The sequence below is a fragment of the Scardinius erythrophthalmus genome, assembly GCF_964197995.2.
Source record: "Scardinius erythrophthalmus genome assembly, chromosome: 5".
Lineage (NCBI taxonomy): Eukaryota > Metazoa > Chordata > Actinopteri > Cypriniformes > Leuciscidae > Scardinius > Scardinius erythrophthalmus.
In genome coordinates this window covers 36,559,672-36,573,443 of record NC_138225.1, presented here as the reverse complement: position 1 = coordinate 36,573,443, position 13,772 = coordinate 36,559,672, and the positions used below count along the sequence as shown (strand labels likewise).

General features: G+C 37.3%; 1 protein-coding gene across 2 annotated transcripts in view; it reads right to left on the bottom strand.

The window, feature by feature from the left end:
- LOC308691701 (neurogenic locus notch homolog protein 1-like) overlaps positions 1-13,242 on the bottom strand; it is a 48,864-nt gene extending 35,622 nt beyond the window's left edge. Inside the window, exons 1-2 of one of the 2 annotated variants that reach the window (XM_081367196.1) lie at positions 12,955-13,242; positions 11,445-11,517 (exon numbers count right to left, since the gene is read on the bottom strand). In XM_081367196.1, the coding sequence (XP_081223322.1) occupies positions 11,445-11,517; positions 12,955-13,012 (131 nt within the window). In that variant the 5' untranslated portion in view covers positions 13,013-13,242. The remainder of the gene's footprint in view (positions 1-11,444; positions 11,518-12,954) is intronic. The other variant, XM_081367197.1, reaches the window with a different exon arrangement.
- Between the last annotated feature and the right edge of the window lie 530 nt (positions 13,243-13,772).

Genomic DNA, 13,772 nt, shown 5'->3' with positions numbered 1-13,772 from the left:
GGATGGCCAATAACTTCAACCAAGAAAAGAAAACACAGGGGACTGAGAACCAGGCACGACAAAACCATTAAGTGCGCTGTGGGAACTGCACTGCTGCCCACAATGCTACCTTTCCTCTCATTGTCCCATGGCCACTCTGGCACATTTCTGGAGATTTGTTTAGGTTTTTGCGATATTACACAAACAACACAAACATCTTATACATAATCAACACAACAACAAACTCTCTAAAGTTACATAAGTGTTATAAATCCTGACGTCGTAGAAGTTCCTTAGTAGAGAATTGGTTTCTGGTCTGTGAAACAGGCAGAAATAATCATGAATTCAAATCCAATTATATGTTAAGGGTAATATCATACATTTTTATTGTTTAATTCTGTTTACTGCAGTCCATTTATTAGGTTTTATGACCATTTCCCAACCTCTCTCTGATCCTGAGAATTAAACGGTCTGTATTTTGCTGCTGTGCCCTTAAAGTTGTGATAAAATATGGAAGTAGCGACAGATCTTTTCTTCCATATCCGACATTCTCTTGCCATCAAAAAAGAACTTGATTATAATCATTGGTTGTTGTTTAGATGAAGGCAGATGTGAATGTGAGCTTGTAGTTGATTGTAGGAAAGGAGTGGGTTTAAGCGGACTAAATGATTGGAGAAGTCCTGCATACGTCACTAGTTTGTTGGTTCACCAAAGGAGAGTTAAGATTAACATTTTGATAAAAAAAATAACAAAAAGAAACATGCATGCATGGATGAATTGTTCACAATAAGATCAATAAGATGTGTTAATAAAATATAGGTGCTAAATAGATAAGAACAGCAACATATTTGAAAGAATTAATTAGGACTATGCCAATATTTTCTTTTCTTTTCTTTACTTTTGATTTGTTTTTTATGTTTTTGCAAGGGCTTGGGGGGGTTCAAGCTTAGTTGTCAGCTTGGTTTAAAGGAGCATTTTCAAAGTTGCAGTATGTCTTCATAGCTTATCAAGCTCTTGTATCACAAAAAAAAATTATAACAGCTTTTTTTCAACAAGAATTGAGATCTAATACAGAAAAATTAGGCTGATTTAACCCAGACAGCACATCACTGTGTGCAGTTATGATCTGTACTGAGCTGGAATAATGCAATGAGGGCCTGTGTCGGCCTTCCAAAAAGGCCTCAGGGAGCAGGTGCGCATGCTAATGAGGGAGCGGCAGCTGCTGGTCACAGCGCACCCGACTCCCTGCTCATAAACTCCCCCCACACTTTCCCAAAGAGAATAAGAGGGCCGAGGCAGCAGGCAGTTGAATGGTTTGCCCACCACAGAGCAGAGCAGACAGGCTCCATGAGAAGGCCCATTGTTCCTGCCGCCATTCACACTGGAGCTGACCGCAGTCTGGGTGCCTCTAACCCCTCTGAGTGAGCATTCAGCTGTTAAACCTCCTCTTCTTTCCCCTCCCTTCCATCCCATCCCAATCCTTCGGTCACCTCTCTATTCCTCTTGTTCTAATCATGGCCTCCCTTTTTAATCTCCCAGCCTCCTCTTCACTTCCTTCCTACTTGGCTGGACTAGAGCTGTAGTCGCACTTCTCCACGTATGCCTTTCACTACCTTCTGCCTTCTTATCTTCAGCAGTTCCTGGTATATCTGGATGATGAGGTCATTACTGAATCACACGCCTCAGCATCGGTGTATCCCAATATTTACTCAAAAATTAAATAAAAAATATTTGAAAAAAGAAAATGTGTTTTATCCACTTACAAAGTTATTAGTAGATATTGGCACTGACAAAAGTGGTTACTATCACATAACAGTTAACCATCTGATACTGGTAAGTTCAAAATGACCAACTACTGGCAAATTATTTGGGATGGACGATATAACAACCTGTAATTATTTATTGCATAAAATAATTTGATGCAGTAGAGGAACTTGATTTGTACATTGCCTAGAACAAGTGTGAGTTGCGGCCATGCTAAAGTCACTTCCATGTTGCTAGGGTGTTGTTGGTGGTTGCCGGGGCAATGGTTGAGTGTTTTTAGTGTGTTGCTATGCTGTTACTAGGGTGTTTTTTCTGTTTAATCATGTTTGACAAAAATCATCAATTATAACAGCCACACTATTTAAGGTGTTCAGACAGGAGTTGTTGATGCTTGCCTTAAATATAGTAATTATTACTAACAAGTATGGTAATAAATCATTAAATACACTTTTTATTAGAATTAAACCTTAGCACATACAATATTATCTGTTGTGTGGAATGAAGAGAACTCTCCTAGTACACATCAGTCTGGTACCAGCTCACCAAAATCCCAAATTCGTTTCTTCTTCAGTTTAATTTCCCAAAACAAGTCTAGTAGGATTCCATGATGGATAGACCTTTGACCCACAAGCTTTCAGAAAGAAAGAATATGAACCTGGTTTAAAGGATTTTTGCATTGCCTGAGGGGAGGAGTCTGTGGCCTTGCTGGAATGTAACCGTTTACATTAGAAATTCACCCCATTCTGTGTCCCCATCCCTGACAGCACTCCTCAATGGAGAGTCCTGGCAGCCGCACTTAACGGCACCCTGCGGAAAATCACACCAACTTTGAAAGTCTACTAGACCTGCCCGTCCTGGCAAACAGTCCTGCTTCTGAAGGGGGTAAATACATAGGGCACTTAGTCAGCGCTGGCTCCTGCTAGTAAAGCACACATTAGGGAATTAACCCTCTGGAGTCTGAGCGGTTTTCTGGGCCCTTGAGATGTTCTGACATGCCCTGACATTTGTGCTTTTTTCAGTTGCTTATAAACATATTAATGGCAAAGGTGTAAATTCACTCTATAAAGCACAAACAGGGCTACCATAATATGTGAGCCACGTGTATGTACATGTTTTAATTTTTGAGAGAATAATGTTTATGCGTGGATATTGAAAAAACTAAAAACTAAAATTTCTGAAATAAGGCCACAAAACACATAGTAAATATGTGTCAATAAGACTTTTGACCAATGGATGTCGTCGCCTATAGTTTTTTCTTCAAAATTATGTGAAAATAGTCTTGCTTTATCGTTCACATAAAACCATACATTGATTTAAATTGATGTAAAACAGGTTTTGCTTGGAAAGCCAATATGCGAGGGGGCGTGAACGAGGAGTGGTTTTCACCTGAATTACCACCCACTCTGCATAATGATGAGCCATTCACACAGGTGTGAAACTGGCTGAGCCACAATGCTTGGACAAAAGATATTTAGAAGAAGACTTATTTTGACCATTTAAGATTTTGCTTACATCTATCTTGTACATATGTTGTGCTATTTTATTAAAAAGGTTACAATTACAACAATTACAATTTCAACAATATTTCAAGTGTACTCTTTCTTTGTAAAAAAAAAAGAAAGATTATAGGCCTACATTTTATCTATGTATTCATTACTTTGAATATAGCCAACATTGGAACAGCTAACATCTTAGTTGATGACTTTATTTTTGACAAAAATATTAGGCTATTTTATATATAGAAATTGCTAAACAAAAGCTTATTTGACGAGGCAGTATATTCTACAGTAAAAACTGTACCCAAATCTACTAAACAAAATGTTGTCTTTCATATTTCGCCTGACTGTAAAGTTGTTTTCATGAAATATTAGGGCATATAAATGTTAATTTGCAGTTTACGTTGCTTATACAAATAGCCAACATTTTATTTCAACATATTTCAGTCGATTTTTACTCATCTCAGTATAGCAATACAGTTTGCTAAAACATCATCATTCGTTGACGATAGGCTTATTTACTTTAAATCCAGGAAAGTTGTTAATGAAAAAATTATTAAAATTAAGATACAATTGATACAAAACGAAATTCGTTTTAAAGAAAGGATTTGTACTTTTTGTTTTGAGGTCTCTGTGAAAGTTTGAAAGTCTTTTAGTGTTTTTTTTTAGAGCTCGCGTCCATAATGGAGAAAAAACAGAGCGCATGCCGTTCATTCGTCAATAAACAGAAACCCGAGAAGGAAAAACTTACTAGTATTCCTCAGCTCGTATTCCTCGTATTCCTCATTATTCCTCACAGCACTGCAAGACGGTGTAAGCAAGTAATGTTCTGAATAAACTTGTGTTTTGGTTTTCTCGAGCTGATGCGGGCGTTCACAGGATTGCGCGGATTACCTCAGCCATTTGCGTTTGAATAGCGTGCGCTCTCCGTGGGCGGAGTCACATTACATTTGAATTAGCTCTAATTAGGTCGACTGGAATCGCTCTCTTTTAATACAGATTTCACAAGATGAGAATATTTGTTTTTTATATAAATTACTTCATTTAAAAGAAGAGATTTCAAGCTTCATAAAGACATATATCACGTGTATGTGTGAGAAGTATTCACTGAGTTATGGTTCATTTTCGGACACGTTTCAGAATGGACTACACGGACAGAGAGAAGGCAGAACTCGCTTCGTGTTTATTTTTCTTTATTTGTCGAAAAGCACAACACTATGTTTTTATTGTGAGTATACACAAAAATAATACACATTTAACAGAATCGATTGATGTATAGAACTCCCATGGAAAATCAAAGTCAACAGAGTATTCATGAGTTTCTTTTACACTGATAAAAAAAAAAGCGAGCTGGTATCGCCGGCGATACCGTCGACCTCAGGGGGTTAAGGGGAGTATACTGAGGACCTCAGAAGGAAACCCTGCCAGTTTGCTCTTTAACTTGGCAAATGCTTGTCACATTAGCAATCAAGCTACTTAAAGTGGCATAAGGCCACAAAAGAGTAGCCTACTAAAATAAATACATTAAAGAGGACAAAAGCATTGAGGCCCTGTCTGTTTAGCCCTTATTTACTAGTTGTAAATAAAGGCCAAATTATGTGAAAGCCCCTTTTGTCAGTGCCAATTTTCTTGCTCCATCAAAGTTTCTCTTCTAAATGATTTTCTCATTTGTTTTAACAAACTGAAACATCAAAATTATTTTCAATGGTAATCAACAGCATATAGTTGTGTATGATCGCTAAAATAACATGTGATGACTAAAAGTGTCATGTCAAATCTCTTCCCCAAACAGGAAATAAACAAGATCTTTCGCTTCGTTTTTTTAGTTGATGTTTTGCTTGTTTCCTATAAAACACAATCACTGCATTTTGATGAAAATATTTTCCAACTATGCATATTAAAACTGCAGGATCCTTTTTAACCTAGGTGAAAATCTCTCCGTTTGCAAATCTCCATTCAGCTAAGACAGAAAAAGCCCATAAAAATAAATCACAGATTCTGTAAACAACCCTAGTTCGTGTTTGATTCTGTGACCAGAGAATGACCCCATACTGTTATTCTACCTTCACTATGATTGGATTCATTCTGTGGCCACCAGTAGCCCATGGCAACAGTGTTTTACTAGTGCTACAATCCTCGCCCAGGCCAGAGCAGATGTTTTGTTGACACCTGACCCTCAGCCAGATGAAACACAGGGGGTTTCCACCCACTGCGCTCCAATCTGCCATCTGCCATTGAAAGGTCACAAAGTGAAGGGGGCTGTCCGTCTCTCACAACAAAAAAGTTAAAGTCTAACTTGTAAGCCCTTCCATGGTTCACACTGTAAATAGACAATGAATGAATGTCTAAAAACAGCATTGTGTTGTTTGGATATCATGCTACAAGTGTAGGCTAATTAAAGGATGTTACAGGTTTAATACACGTTAAGCTCTATTGATAACCATTGATATTAATTATTAATTAATTTTGACATACAGAATCAGATTGTTTTGTCCCATCTGTTGCTATGGTTATATCACTGTCAATCATTGCAGTTTCGGATTCAATCGCGCTTTTAAATACAGTTGTAAATCCAGAAACTTTGCAGTGAGCTGCGTGAAAAACAAAACTTTTATTCAAATCGTATATGGGTTATAAACAGAAAGCGAGCAAAGAATGCTCCCTTTATAGTCAATAAAGCTGTCAATCACAGCGCCTGCTCACTGAGATCTACACTCCTGCAAAAACGATACCGCTATAATTCAAAAAGTTCTGATTGGTCACTGCATTCATGCGCTCAACAGATTTCTGTTATTGGCTACAATGATCAGCACTTCAAAAACATGTTGTAAATAGAAACCTTTAATGCTCTCAGGCTACGTTCACACTGTCAGTTCAAATCCGATTATTTGTGTATACGATTGAAATCTGATCTAAAATTATTGACGTCGACACTGTGTATCGCAACTGTTCAGATCCGATTTGTGTGTCCATGCAGCTGTTTAGTTTTCCAGAATATCTGCATTAGTTTCTATGGCAATGATGTTGCGTTGGTAGGAATACGGCAAATACAACAACAACCGCAACATGGAGGGGTTTGCAAAAGAGATGTTGTCTTATTTAAATTTTACAACATGACAATGTGTAGCCGCCGCGACTTTCGGCAGCAACTTTCAGCATGTTTCCTATAACAATGTCTGAAGTTTACGTTTTTACGTGGCATGAGAAAGTCACATAAACCGATCAGAGCGGTCAGACAGAAACGGATTTCCAGAAATGCGATTTCAAACCACATATGAATTTAGCTTGAAACGGATTTGAAAAAATCGCATTTCATGTGATTTTATGCTGTTCACACTTGCTAAATCTGATCGGATTTCAATCGGATATGGACAAAAATCGGATTTGGACTGACAGTCTGAATGTAGCCTTAGTCTTAACTGAGCACTTACACAGATACAAGGGAGTGTTTGAAAGCAGCGCCTATAAGAGGATACCCAATATACTCGGTACTACAGGTTCTGCAAAGATGTATCGCATTTCAAATTTCCATCAGAAGTACAGGTACTTCTGACAACCCTAAATGGATGTAAACAAAGCCTGAGGGTACAAAATAAAAAAATAATCTAGTATTTAGGTTAAAGCATTAACATGAATTCTTGGATAAATGTTTTTTTTTCGTCTGCCTTAGATCTTCATGAGAGAATTTTAATGTTTAATGCCCCCTATTGTTTTATTACAAAAAAACTGATAAACTAATTGAAATGACCATTACTGTGGTTGTCCAAATTATGCCTAAATTATGCTTAAATTGTAATCAAGTCAAGTCAAGTCATCTTCATTTATATAGCGCTTTTAACAATGTAGATTGTCTCAAAGCAGCTTCACAGAGATAAGCGTATAATTTAAGGTAACAGAGATTGTTTTGGCTTTATAGCAGAGTTAAGTTATTTTCCATCTAAAGTTAGTTCTGATTGATTTGCTTCCGTCGCAACGATCATTTGTTATTAAATTAGGGGCCGCTAAGACGACACCATTCCCTCTACACAGACTTTAAACGCGAACCTGTGAGAAACGCTGATGGCGTTCACATGTGCATTTAGAATGAACCCAGAACATTCCTACAGGCAATAAGCAAGTATTAGTTGTTTGTGTGATGAGTCTACCTGTATGTTTTGTTAGGGAGGTGGCTGCACCACTCACATGTTTTGTCCCCTTAAGCCATGCAACAGTAACGCAAAATCTACTTTCTTTTAAACCCTAATTTCCTGTAGTGGGGAGTTTAACTCTGAGGAGTCTTTGAGTCTTGTCTGTTCTTTATGAAACAATGGCCTGGGGCTCTTCGCACTCTCTCTGTAATCACTGGAGGAGACCTGATCCTGCAGGCCCACATTTTAGTGTTCATTACGCCGTGTTTATTTGTCCCTTGTACTGAGGGACCCTATGGGAACGACAGTGAGGGACAGGAAGCAGCCATTAACGAACCCAATTCTGTTCTAATGAGTGCTACTCCTGGTGATTTTATGAGGCCAGGGACTAGGTTAATGTTTTCAGATGTCCTTCATGGCACTAGAAGTCATGTTGAGTGGAACGATTTAACAGGAAGAGGATTTATTTATTAGAATATACTCGTCAATTCCTCTGACAGTGTGACAATGTGAGAAACTTTCAAACATCTGCCACTGCCAGGGATGAATGACAAAACCACAGGCATTAGCGGCTTTTATGCTGTAAGTAGCAGCCATTGTACATGGTGAATTATTTACCTTGATACTGATCACTTGTAATGCAGTGTTCCACAGACAGATGGCTCAGGTCAAAAGCATCAAAGAAAACCAACACATGCCTGGTGTGTTTCGCTGCTTTTTTTTTTTTTTTGTACTTGGCCAGCTGTACATACAGAACACAATCTAGCAACCAATAACAGAATGTACAATCAAAGTTTGCTGAATTCCAGATAGAGATGAGGAAGAATCAGATTTCAACTTGCCAACACAAGTCATTTTGGTTAGTAGAGATATTATGCTGACATTAAACTCATGCCAAGAATGGGACACCCAGCATCTTCATGATAAGAGACTACAACTTCTCTTTCTTTGGCACTGGTGTCCATTTCCTGTATCTAAATGCAGTGAGGAACTCAGAAGAACTCATCTCTAGAAAGCAAACAGAGCTTGTATTGAAAAACTGTCCTGAACTAATGGCCATTCTGGCTTAATTCATTAGACACAACATGGCCCAGGGTGTAAATTACAATTTTGGCAACTTGTAACTTAGAAACTTTTTATTTTGTTGATAAAAATAATAACTGTATCCACCAAAGGACACATTAAATTTATCAAAATTGACAATAAAGACATTTATAATTTTACATTCATCAAAGAATCCTGATGTATCACCATTTCCATAAAAATTATTCAGCAGCTGTTTTTTTTACATTTATAAGAATTTCTAAATAGCAAGTTGACTTCTATAATACATATTTTTCAGAGCGAAGAGCTTAATCCTGTAACACAAAATGTAATAATCCCAAACTACAAAAATAGAACTAAACTACAATTATGTAACTAAGCCGCAAGTGTGAAATGAACATTTTGATCATATGTTATTGATGAGTTAAAACAATGTGTATCCCACCTATATCAGTCACTTTAGCTCTTTATTCAAATCTTTATGACTCTATGGGGACCCAAAAGGAAGACAGTAAGCTTTTTTTGCACATTACATCAACACCCGACCATCAAAGACTGAGTCGGAAGGTCTGAAGTTCGCATGTGAACTTTTACTCATCTCCCTCCAGTCTTGCATCTCTCATCTCCTTGTCGAACACTAATCCTTTTGATTCAAATCTGCCGTCCCTCATACATACAAGGAATTCAGATGTGGAAGCTGGTTTGTATTACTGTCAGTTGGACTTCTGGCCTTGCCAAAGAGTCAAAGATAACGGCTCACTCACTCCTTTACGAGCCTGTCAGAGTGCCAGATATGAGTGTTTGGTATTCCTGGCATGGAATGTCAAGTAGATCCAACATATTTTTCCAGAACAATATACAGTAAGATTAGATGAACAGCACTTGATTTAAAATGATATACCTGCAGTTAAACTATACATACATTTTACTCTTGAAGTGCCAATTACTGCACTGTAACAAAATGTTTGTCAGGTAATAATATGTACTTTGTATTTAAATTAAATAAATTTCAAGTAAATCAAGTAAAAAAAAAAAAAAAAAAACGTTTAATGTGACTGACTAAATGAAACCAATTGATGCAATTTTTAGGAGTCAGATTTAAAAAATAAAATAAATCTGCACATTTTAACTTTTTTCAGCATGTGCAGTTTGTTTTTACTTATTAAAACTGCATTAACTAATAACAATTTTCACAATAAAAACAAGTGCGTATCAGGAGCCCAAGCACAGTAAACATATTTGGTCAGGTAACATAAATTGTCTCTTATGGGACAATTAACTACTTTTATGTAGGTAAATATTATTTAATACGTAAATATGAATAATAGTATTATTATTAAGAAGAAGAAGAACTAATGTGTAATATAATGTAGAAATGTTTTTTTCTTTTTATATATTATTGAATCAACATGACTACATTCAGTTATTTTTAAGAAAATATTTTGAGGAATAATAACACTAATGTTTTTGTTCCACTAATTAAAGTCAAAACCAAATTGGTCCCCAAGTGACTTTCATTTATGGACATATTTCAAAATACCTTCTTTTATGTTCTACAGAAGAAGAAAAGTCATACAGGTTTGGAGAGACATGGTGAGTAGGCTAAATGTTGACTTCATTTTTGTTTTGGGGTGAACTACCCCTTTAAGGGAACCTCTACACTTTTTCACTATTTACAGTGTGTCTACTAAAAGAGCAAAGTATGTCACGAAGCATTTGAGGGCATTCACAATGGATCCATTTGATTAGAGGGACAGTGTGGCCCAAACTGAGCTCTGAACTCACTTTTTGCCAATGTTTGTCAGACATGTTAGAGGCCCAAGCGGTCTGTCCACCAGTTGCATTTGAACAATAGATAAAAGGTACTAGACATAGTAACGTGCCATCCTGAGCGGGAGAGCGGCCTTCGTTTGTATCTCCATGTTTAATTAGTGGAATCTGAGTATGATAGGGCACAATGGTGGCTTTGTGGCCCGACTAAGGCAGGGAGGCTGCCAGACAGAATTAAGATGTGGCCCACCGCCAGCGCGGCTCCATGTGCTCGCAGTCCACTGAGGGAGGCCAAAAAACAGAGCCGCCACCATCCCATTTCAAATAGTGCTCCTTCATAGCCACCCTGATAAACTCATTGATAGCCGGAGAAAGACAATGCTGCCCTGGCCAAATGCTTGCAACCCAATCCCTCATTCACATCACTGCTGAATGCAAGTAAAAAAGTACAGAGGGACAAAGAGAAGTTAACCCTATTAGAAAATCAACCAACACAATCAGAAGAAAGTAGCAGTCCACCATTGCGTTTGTTTGCGAGCGTACATTTGGGTGCAGTACAGAAAGGAGAGTTATGTGATGCTATGCGCGCTGAGGCAATCTGTTTGCTCATGATTTTTCACTGGTGCAATGCTACCAATTATGAAAACATCCAGTCCAATTACACTCTACTGCCATCTGTCCTTCTAATGTAAATCACAGAGAGTGAATGGGCATTCAAAATAGGACAAAACACCCGAACAGGGGCAGGGCGCGAAGAGGGGGGGGGACTCAGGCATTCTGGGAAGCCTCAAACAGATTAGTCACATAGAATTAATCTAGACTGGAGAACAATGATTACCGGGCTTCTGGCAAACCCAAGCTGTCGTTCCATAAAAGAAAAGCGAAATAAGATTTAGGGCTCCGGGTGTCTACGAGACTTGGGCTGGGGAAGTGGCCCGTACTCACGACCAGCCGGAGGGGGGTGTGGGGGGTGATGCCCTAGACTCTCTTCATCAGAGGTTGTGTATGTCGTTCATTAGCTGAGGCCATGTTCTTCAAGGAGAGAAGCACACTTTGCTTTTGTTTGCGAGGCTGGAATTCAAATTGATCGCATGTGTTTTGGCATGCAATTGTTTGTAATCGGCATTCAAAACTTTTGGAACCGGATCAAAAGAAAATCTCATATTAGTGATTTGTGCAATTCAAAAACATCATATTAATTTCCTCAGGGTTTCAATATGGTTCAGACGCAGCAGCTTTATGTAATTGAGTTCTAATTACTCACTTGCATTCTCCTCTCCCGTCTGCAGTAGGTTCACATGTACCATCATTTTGGCATTTTTCCGAACATTCCAGGCCTGGAAACACAGAAACAGGGTAATACATTTCTATTGAGTGTTGCATGATTTGATATCATCTCGATCTATTACATATTTCCAAAAGTAGTATTATCCTTAATTTTAAAAAGACTAGAATTAAGCAAGCTTGCTTTTCAATATTAAATTATTAATACTATTTATTACATTTTCTTGATTTGTCAGTTTGGTTCCAAACTGTGCAAAAGTGAGTTAGATACTGGATAGAATCCAGAAAGAAAGTGTGAATCCTAACACCTTAAAGTGATGTTTGTGGACAGAGGGACTGGACAGCAGCTGTTCTGGGGAATGTACTATGGCAAGCTGTGTTAACATTTATTGCTTAAAACCAACTAAAATTTATTTTTTGTTACTTGTACTTATTGCATATCCTATTACTTATTTGTTTATTATTTTTAAGCAATCCAAAGTGACTAGTATAATGTACATATATCCAAATACTTATTTTTAATTACTTTTGAGCAATCCAACATTGACTAGTATCATTTTTTTATTTCACTAACTATCCATTAGATACTATACTACTTTTTCCAGTAGTAGGTTCAATTACCAACTCATGCTATTTTTTATCGTATTAGTTAAATTGCTTTGTATTTATTTTTTGGTCATATACAGCATTAGGATAGTGACTAAAATCAATGGAATAGGCTAAGTATTAGTAGGCTGTGTAATGAATATATGTAGGCTCGGCCTACTTGTTAGCAACTAAATTGATACTTGTCACAACTGGAATAAGCATGGAGGAAATAGTTACCAATGAAATTGAAAAGGTGGATTACTTAGTATTTAAAAATAAATAGGCTACTAACATAAAATATCCCAGTTAGTAGCAGGGAATACAAACGGCTTGCCATAAATGCACGTTAGGTAGCATCTAACTGCAAAACTGTTGAAACTTAAAAATGTGCTCAAAGTGCGCTAGGCTAGATCAATATTTGCACCGAATACTACTTATGAACCGCCATATGCGGAGCGACAGATATTCAGAAACAGCTCAGTTCAAATTTATATCATTACGAGTGACGTACGAAAAATACAATATCCAGAGTTTACTAAAAAGATTATGTATTTGCGGTAAAGTTACACTAGTTAAAAGTTAACAGCCGTAGTCCACAATATTTTGATAACCCCATAATGTGTGATACAGTTACAGGTAATAAAGTTAAACTTTAGTCTACAGAAAATCAAACGATTAATGATGCCTGCTCTTTCTGTGGTTTGAAATAAGTGAGGCTGCGTGCTGACATCAGTGCGCAACAAGTGACTTCTTCTCGAACAAGGTGTTTTATTTTACAATAAATGTCAGAAATTAAATTAGGCTATTGATTAGTAATCATATTAATCCTAATGTAAGATCGTGTAGAAATGTGCTACTTGTCTGATAACGAAGAAAGCATCTTCCAATGAAACGTAGCCTACCTTGCGTCAAAGTAATGAGTGATATCAGAAGAATTAGTTTCACGAGGAAAAGATGCATTCCTTCTTATGGATAGTTGTGGGATTCCACGCAGGCTTAACATATATCCAACATTGGTCTGTTCAAGAAAAGGAAATAAATCACGTAAGTATGAAGAATAGATCCAAAAATGGCACTTGTGGCTTGTCCTCGCGAACTCCGGTGCTGCTCGTGCAGTCTCAGCTGAGTGAATGAGATCATGTATTCAAGGCTTCATTCCCCTGCTCTCATCCAGAGGCTCCTTCCGCCACTCCACTTCACGAGCTGGAGCCTTAGCTATTCATTTACTTGACAAACTTTCTGAAATGGCAGTGGGAAAAACACGCCCACCCTTTAAACTCGGTTGGGCATTTCAAAACATGTAAGCGGGAAAATCTCAGCACCGAAAGAGCTGATCGATGTTGTTGTTTCAATTACAGTAAGATTTTAGTTACCATCGAAATATAGATAGGCTAATCAAATATCGACTTTTTAAATTTAATCTAAAGCCTACACTGCACCTATGGGGGATCCAATCCAATTTATTTAAAGTAAATAAATAAAGGTTTTTCTTTTTTCTTTTTTTTTTCACATAGTAGGCTAGGCTACAGATTTTTTTTTTATTATTGTTGTTTTATTTATGATAATGTATTTGAAGAGTTATTTATTATTATTATTATTATTATTATGGGAGTTTTTGTCATCAGGCTACACTTTTTTGTGCTTGCTTTATTGATGAGGAAATGACTTTTAGTACAGAAACTCTTCCTGTAGTAACATACTAAATATTATCCTTGTAGAC